General features: G+C 32.7%; 1 protein-coding gene across 1 annotated transcript in view; it reads left to right on the forward strand.

The window, feature by feature from the left end:
* The window catches only part of LOC145239994 (IgGFc-binding protein-like), a 266,786-nt gene extending 258,252 nt beyond the window's left edge, over window positions 1–8,534 (forward strand). The window contains exons 66-68 of the mRNA XM_080103577.1: window positions 2,685–2,915; window positions 5,408–5,623; window positions 8,442–8,534. Of these exons, the coding sequence (XP_079959703.1) occupies window positions 2,685–2,915; window positions 5,408–5,623; window positions 8,442–8,479 (485 nt within the window). The 3' untranslated portion in view covers window positions 8,480–8,534. The remainder of the gene's footprint in view (window positions 1–2,684; window positions 2,916–5,407; window positions 5,624–8,441) is intronic.
* Window positions 8,535–8,877: the final 343 nt, after the last annotated feature.

The following is an 8,877-nucleotide window of genomic DNA, read 5'->3' on the forward strand; positions in this document are numbered from 1 at the left end:
TGAAAATTATTATTTTTTAGAATATTTGGTAGTGATATGGAATACGAGCGGAGAGGAGGTTAAAAAATATATATATATTTGGGTAGTCAGGTTTTTTTTTTTTTTTTTTAACCTCCTCTCCGCTCGTATTCCATATCACTACCAAATATTCTAAAAAATAATAATTTTCAGACTTATGACCCTTGAAAATGTTTGTCTGAACGAAAAGCGCTTTGGGTATATTTTAACGATCGTTTTTTAATCGACTTATTTATTTTATTTAATTGTACATATAACTTGCCCCATTATATATACACTTGTGCCCGATATTATTCATACCCCCCTTGAAAATTGAGTTTATTAGGTGTAACTTTTGTAAGAATTTATTGTTTACGTCCATATTGATACATATTCTTAATAAACCTCTTCTGATCATTTTCGTCATTTTAAAATCTCGGGATACTTGTAATAAAAGAAATATACAGCTATTTATAAAATCTGCAATGTTCAAAAATAATCATACCCCCTTATTTTTTCAGTATTAATCGAGTTTCTGACTGTTTGTTTTCTGTTTGATTCTTATTTTGAATGCTTTTATACAACCTTTGATTAATTTCATTTCGTTTTTTTGCATTTTTCAGAAATTAAAATGATATCAACTGAAAACCAATAAAAGAATAAAAATTATTAGAATGAGGAAGAAAAAAGAGCTTAGTAATGATCTTAGGACTAAAATTGTGAATTCACATAAGGATGGTTTAGGTTACAAGTCAATTTCCAAGAAATTTGAGGTCCCTACAGCAACAGTACAGAGCATCATCAAAAAATTCCAGAGCCACCACACAACAAACAACTTGATTGGTAGAGGAAGGAAAAGGAAACTGTCTGCTAGAGCCACCAGGAATATTGTAAGAAGTGTTAATGCAAATCCAACCACCACTAATAAGGACATTTTAGAAAATCTGGAGTCTTCTGGCATAAAAATATCAAGGCAAACATTGCAAAGGACTCTGCATGAAAATGGTCTGAAAGGAAGAAGACCAAGAAGGACTCCATTGCACACCGGAAAACACCTTGCAGCACGTCTAAAGTTTGCTAGGACCCATGTGAATTCTCCAGAGTCCGTTTTCTCAAGTATTTTGTGAACTGACGAAACAAAAATTGAATTGTTTGGCCATATGGATGCTTCTTACGTTTGAAGGAAGAAAGGAGAAGCTTACAACCCAAAGAACACCATACCCACGGTGAAACATGGTGGTGGTAGCCTAATGTTTTGGGGCTCCTTTTCGGCTAGTGGTCCAGGTAGTTTGGTCAAGATAGATGGAACCATGAAGAAGGAGCAATATTTGGAGATACTCCAGAAAAACATTAGACAGGATGCGGAGAAGCTCCATTTAGGACCAAACTGGGTCCTTCAACAGGATAATGATCCAAAACATACTGCCAAAATAGTCAAGAAATGGTTTGAGGATAATCAAATTAATGTTTTGGAATGGCCTAGCCAGAGTCCCGACCTGAACCCTATCGAAAACCTCTGGCACATATTGAAAACTGAGGTTAAAAAGCGGAAACCTAGAAATTTGAGGGATTTGGAGAACTACTGCATTGAAGAATGGTCAAAAATCAGTGTTGATACTTGTAAAAACCTTGTTGATAAATATCCCAAACGGTTACAGGCAGTTATTAAGAATAAAGGGCATGCTATTGACTATTAGTAAGAGAGGTATGAATAATTTTGAACTAGTGCCATTATTGTTTTTCTTTGTATAATGTTTCAAACTTGCATAATTTATTTATTTGTTGAGTTTAAATTAAATGCTTATGCTTGATTTATTGTTTGAAATCCCTTTAATATTGTCTACCTTCTGGTTTGAGCAATATTCTTATAGAAATCTCAAAGATCCGAGGGGTATGAATAATATCGGGCACAAGTGTATATTTTTTTTTCTTTTCCTCACCCCGGTTTCCATTTTTTAGTTGATTGAATTTACGATATGGTTCACTTTTTTATAATTATTCTAAAATGTTGCCAATCGAATAAAGTTATATATATATGTATATATATATTTGGCAAAACTGGTAATTAGTAAAAACCTGAAGAGAATGCTCAATACTATTGAAAAGTAAATATGTGTTTTATTTATTTATTTATTTATTTTTATTACCGTTTTATATGTTTGGTTACATATGTTTCAGATGTTGGACCATATTTACGATCTAATAGCCTCTTCAGTATCATCACCAAAGAAATAAAAAATGCATCGTATCTCTCTCTCTGTCTCTCTCTCTCTCTCTCTCTCTATATATATATATATATATGTGTGTGTGTGTGTGTGTTTGTTTTATTTTTTATTAAAAATAAAACAAACACACACACACACACACATATATATATATGTAACATATATATATATATAGAGAGAGAGAGAGAGAGTGAGAGAGAGAGAGAGAGAGAGAGATACGATGCATTTTTTATTTCTTTGGTGATGATACTATTTTAGTTTACAAGACATAATAACCTCATGAATTGCAAATGTTAATACACCAGGTTAAAAAATAGCTTTTGTTCGTATTTATCTGATATTCTCAGTGATATGCGTTTATATTATTTTCATTTCAAGTTAAGTTTCATCTTCATGTATTTCTACAACGACATTTATCTCATATATTTCAATACGCATCGTCTTTTCCAATTCTGTCCATAGTTTTACACATGTTCATCCGCGTCTCAGTGGCCTATAAAGAAGGAACGCCAATCGATACTATGAGCACCAAAAGCCCAAAAGCATGTGCTAATCGCTGTCTGAACACGGAACGATGCAAATCGTTTAATTTTGATTTGCTGCGAGAAAAATGTGAATTATTCTCTACTGATGCTGAGAAAGAGATATTAGTGCCAAGTTCGTGTCCTTACAAAGATTACTATCAGCTCATACGTAAGTAATGTTTTGCTTGTCTTTTTTTTTTGTTTTTAATTTTACAAGCATACGAGTTGCCTTCAATAAGTTTCCAGACGTTTTTCGCATGGACACGTTTATTGATAGTAGACGCAAGAAACATAAGACCCCCTTAGAAGGAACCTCCTCCAGCTGCAATGCTTTACAGTTCCAACAACTTCTGCTATGCTCCATCGAAGTATTCTTGTGTCAGCATGTCAATGACCCTCGTCACAGCCTCTTTCATCTCCTCAGTTGTCTCATTACGACAGTCTCTAAGGTTTTCCATGAGCTTAATGGATTAACCAAAAGTCACAGGGATCAAGGTCCCGATTATAATGAGAATGATCAACTGTCTTGATACCTATCTTGGTCAAGTAGTCTGTGACAAAGATGAGTTTGTGGACTGGTGCATTCGCCCAAATCCTCTGAATCTTCAGTTCCTTGTGAATAATTGTATGTACAGTTTCTACACTGGCATTAAACTGCAATTATTGTCTGTAAAGAAACAAGACCGTCCTTATTCATGAAATTCTTTATTTGGCCAATCAACTCTGGCGTCCTGATTTCATTACTCCTCTCACACCTCTCATCATCCCTCACAGACTCTCTGCCTTTCTTGAATCTCCTATGCCACTTACGCTTGATTCATACAAGGTGGTACAAAAGAAATCAGAAACATTCCAGAAGTTTGTGTGGAATTTTTCTACTGTTAAAACATAATTTTATTGCATATCGTTCTTCTAAGTGTCCTCACGTCGAGATTGAATTTTTGAAATTCACCAGCTGTGACAATCAGGCTTTAATAGGGTGTATTCCAACTCCTGTTGTAGCTGTTCATTTCAGCTTGAAATCATAACAATTGGTCAGTCATCTCATAAGAAATGCATAGTAGTAACATACTTAATTTCCAAGAGTCCACAGCAGTTTTTAATGCTTATACAAAACGTCTGGAAACTTATTAAAGGTACTTTGTAAATGGTTGCTGGCTTTTACGCTATGTCAACCGTTTTGGAGTCATTTTATATCATTTATTTCGTATGAACCAGATGATTGTGCTTTTAGTATAGGTTTCATCGATATATTTTTAGTAAAAATTGTTTCTAGCATGACAACAGACATATACAGAAACGAACAAATGAAAAACACCAGACATATAGAGAAAAAGAACAAATCAAGGTTTCCAACGCCAATTAGCGAAAGTGTTTCTATGGAACGAAGCATCAACAGTAATTCATTTTGTATGAAACAGGTTATTCTATTATTGGCATTCGTTTCACCGATGTCTTTCTCATTAGAAATCTTTCTAGAAAATCATCGAACATTTATGGGAAAAACCAGGTGAAGATTGCCAACATCCATAAGTGAAAGTTTTTCTTTAGAAAGAATTGATGGTTAGTTCGTATCGTTAAATCTTAACCAAAGTTGAACGTTCAATTGTATATGATTGGTTTGTCGACGAATTTAGTTAGGATATGTATGTGGGTTTCTATTTAACTTACGCGTGCGTTCTTGGCACGTACTATGCACGAGGGCTTACTCTGATTATTTGTAATTGCTATTGATATAATTTTAAATTTGTTATAATTAATAGGATTTTTTTTTAACGGGTCAAAAATGAGTCAAAATTGTAAAAATTGTAAAACACTTTGCCCATTCATTTTAGTTTAGATTTAATTTTTAATTTTTAATCAGTTTGTGTGCGTGTCACGTTAGTGCACTGCTAACGGCAACATCTCTGAATGCTACATTTTCCGTTTCGATTCTGGCACCTAAGTACTTTCGTCGTTACTTTTGACATTACGACTCTATAATAATATTTTCAAAATCTGGACAAGCTTAAATATAATATTTAAGCGTATTTTACTCCCACTCAAAGCCGGGTGCCCACTCCCCGATAGTTTTGGAAAAAAAAAATTTAATTTATTTGAAAAAAAAAACAGATTTTCACATTTTTATAATAAGAGATATATTACTTTAATTTATTTGAAGCCCAATTCGTGTGCATTCACAGAATTCGTTCAGCACGGTAGGAAGAGATCACCTTTTTTTGTAGCAACCGTGGCTATGTATTCAGTGTATTTTTTTCTATCCAAAAACTCTCAGGTAACATACTATTAGTTATGGCTATCAGTGGTTGAGAAGATTTTTTTTTGTATTTGCTAGAAGCGGAGTCTTATGTAAGGACTTTTAGTCAAAGAAATCGGTGGTAGAGATCTTTTAGAATTGTTAAGAGAAAGGAGCTTCGTCTTTAGCAACATTAGATGTTACTATCTATTTGCATTGTCATTCAACTACAGACCGGATGTCTTATTCCATGGTTCCAGCTATTGCCTTAGATATGTCTACATTCGTTCTGAGAGATAAACTTATTATTTTAAATACCTTATTCTTTTCAAATGGATACTTGGTATACATAGGCTATTGAATATAGCTGTGCATATTTGACCGTTGTTTTTATCTGATGCCGTTTCAAAATTATGTTTTTGAAGGATCCAAGAACATCGTCATCCGTGGTGCCATGATCTTTACATGTGTTCATCTGGATGAATACGCACTGGTGAAGAATATAGCAGAATGCAGACGGGTATGCATCAAGCACAAATGCAAAGCTATGGAATATTCGTCTTCTGATGAGGAATGCAACGTCACGTATACAACACGAGCTGATTTTGGTCTCATTGGTGCTGACGAATTCGTCTATTACGGTGAGTAGAGTTTGGACAGGGTAGAATGATAAAGTTGTCGCCCTAAAGCAAGCAACACTAGAGCTTTATTTTAAAACTTACTGGAAATGATCAAATCAGGTAACTTGATTATGTAGTACATCTGATATATATCCAATGTAGCCACCTTCAGCCTCAATTACCGAAACCCCATCACCGACTATAATCCTGGCTGTAATCTTTTTTTTCATCACCCTGGACACGTCCGTTATTCGGAGCAATCCAGCGATGCATTTTGAGAGTGTTAGCAATGGTCCTGTTGTCATAAATTGGATTTTAGAGAGGGTGAGTTGTACAGCGGCGCATCCCCGATCTTACTCGTTGAATATTGTGTCACTTTCAGACATGAGAGGAGGCTCATATCTGTTTTTGGGATTTGTACACAACTAACCAATTAGTAGATGGTCTGCAACAACAAAAAAAAAAGGAAAACCTGTTTTCATCAAAAGGAAACAGTATCATGTCGTCTTTTCTAGGCGATAATTTTATCGTGGAACTCGTAGAATGATTTTAAGAGCAAAATGCGAGAAGCGGTTAATCGACCACGGTCATGGTGGTTTTATTTATTTATTTTTTTTTTTTTGTAGAAGTAAAAATCGTTATCATTTTATTGCATTAAAGAAGATGTATATATGAAAGGTGTCTCAATAAAATGTATACACTCTTTAAATTATCTCAACTTGATACACGAATACGCTATACCACGTTACCAAGAGATGTTTGGGATAAAAAAAAGAATAGCACTTCTGCAGGATGGAGCACTTCCCCACTATCATCATGACGTAGGAGTATATCTTGATAGTCACTTGCGAAACAGATAGTTAGAGCGAAGAGAAAGTATAGATGATTGTCCAGGCTTATCGAAATTGACCCCCTCCCCCGGGATTTTTCTCTTTTTGGGGTCGCGGGGGGGGGGCATGTTAAACACAGGGTCCAAAGTGAGCTACAATGAATGAGTTGAAAGTAACCATTGAAAGAAGATGTGTCAACATACCAATTAAACTGATTAGGAACGTTTTCGATCCAATCAGTGAGCGTTTTCAGCTGTTCATGAACCACAATGGCCAATAATTTGAACACTTTCGATAATTAACCGGGTTCGTATATTTGTTCACAGTATTTTGATGTATGAAACTTTTTTTCTTTATAATATATGTTGGTTTTATGGCCATTTAAAGAGTGTATACACTTTATTGGAACACCCTGTGTTATTAAGGAATATGCCAATGTGAACACAGAACTAAACAGAAAGTCTGCAATAGAGAAACGGCATCCATGAGAATATAAAAATGGGACCAAAAAATTAGAGTAAACACTTAGTCTTCAAACCAGGATATGGCCGAAACCTTCCCGCAGCGATAACTTCAGCAGGTTGGATCATATTTCCTGTATTCTATCATCTCCCTTTTTTGCCGCGCCAATTCTCCCTAATCAAACTACTCGCATTCACAAACTTCACATTCTCCCCTTCTTTTCAGGGTTTAAATCGCACCCAGTTTACATATTTTGTATACAAAATGAATAAAACTTGATTTTCGTTTCAGTGTAGCTTTTTCTTTTTTTCGATATGATGAGGTGAGTCTCTCTAAATTAAGAGTCCACTGAAACATGTGTGCACATGTGTAACCAATAATGTTTGTTCAATAAACAGACTATATACCAGCTCTGTCCTGCATAGAGCACTTTTTAATAATCACACGGGTCTCACTGAATCTACATCTAGGAAACCAAACTATGCAACCATTATATATATATATATATATATATATATATATATATATATATATATATATATATATATATATAACATTTTAGTTATTCAATGAATTTAAAAATTTCTGACGTGAAATGTTTAAATTTCAAATCGAAAGATTTTTATTTTTCTATGTAAGACAGAATACATTTGAAATAAAATCCGTATCCTATAGAATTTCGATGTCTACCATCTCTTCAGAGGAGAAAACATATAGTTCTAATGGTTTACACCTTATTTGCTTAAGCCAGTTAGACATGGAAAATCACGGTTATTTGCTCTATCTTGTATATCGAATAATTTTTATTTATATGGGATAGTACTTAAAGAATATTACTGTCAATAATATTTTATAAGACTTATAATCATAGGTTTCCTTACCAGTTGATTGTTAGATAATTTTATTCTGAAGTATATATATATATATATATATATGTATATATATATATATGTATGTGTGTGTGAAGAAACAAGAAATATTATAATATATGTATGTGTGTGTGTGTTTTTATAAAAATAATAAAAATCTGTGTGTTCGTTAATGTGTTCAAACTACAAAGATTTGTTCTGGTTTGTTTAGTGATTAAACTAGAGTTAAACAGGAGCGCTCAATTAGACATAGAGCAATAAAGACATTTTATTTAGATTTGTACTTAATAATTACACTTTATATAGTGCTAAGAAAAAGGGAGACAATTTGTATATAGATCACATAATTATTAGAAGTAATTTTTTTAATTGAAATATATATATATATATATATATATATATATATATATATATATATATATATTCAAGGGAGACAATTATTTAAATAGATCACATAATTATTAGACCTTATTTTTTTATTGAAATAAATATATACATATATATATATATAAATATATATATAATATATATATGTATATGTATATATATATATATATATATATTCAAGGGAGACAATTTATATATAGATCACATAATTATTAGAAGATGATTATATTTTGTAGATAATTTCTAATGAATCGATTCTTGTTTTTACATGTATTCTTCTTCATTTTTCAGAAACTCTTGATGAGCTGCCTCGTCTTCCAGTCAACTGAAGAAACCCTGTAATTTTTTTTTTTATCTAGTCAATAAAAACCTGAACTTTTCAAATTCGTTTTATTTTTGATTTTTAATTTTTATACTATATCATCTATTTTGTGCAAATCGCAAATCAAAAAATATAAAACATTTTAGAATGTGTAAATCTTAGCCTTCGGGCCAGGATAAAAGTATTGTATCTGTTCTGATGCCGCGCTTCACTTTTTTCGCTTCACTTTCTTGGTGCGGTTAGTGGAGGAGAAATCCTTCATGATTGATATATTTTTTTACATTTTTGTTATATATATAAAATAAGACTTACAGTTAAGTTTACCAAAATGATCCAAGATGGCAAAACTAAAGTAAATTATAAATATTAAAGAATTAATATTTATAAAGTAATCTCAACAAGATG

The sequence above is a fragment of the Euprymna scolopes genome, chromosome 19, assembly GCF_053919585.1.
Source record: "Euprymna scolopes isolate OS-2025 chromosome 19, ASM5391958v1, whole genome shotgun sequence".
Taxonomy (NCBI): domain Eukaryota; kingdom Metazoa; phylum Mollusca; class Cephalopoda; order Sepiida; family Sepiolidae; genus Euprymna; species Euprymna scolopes.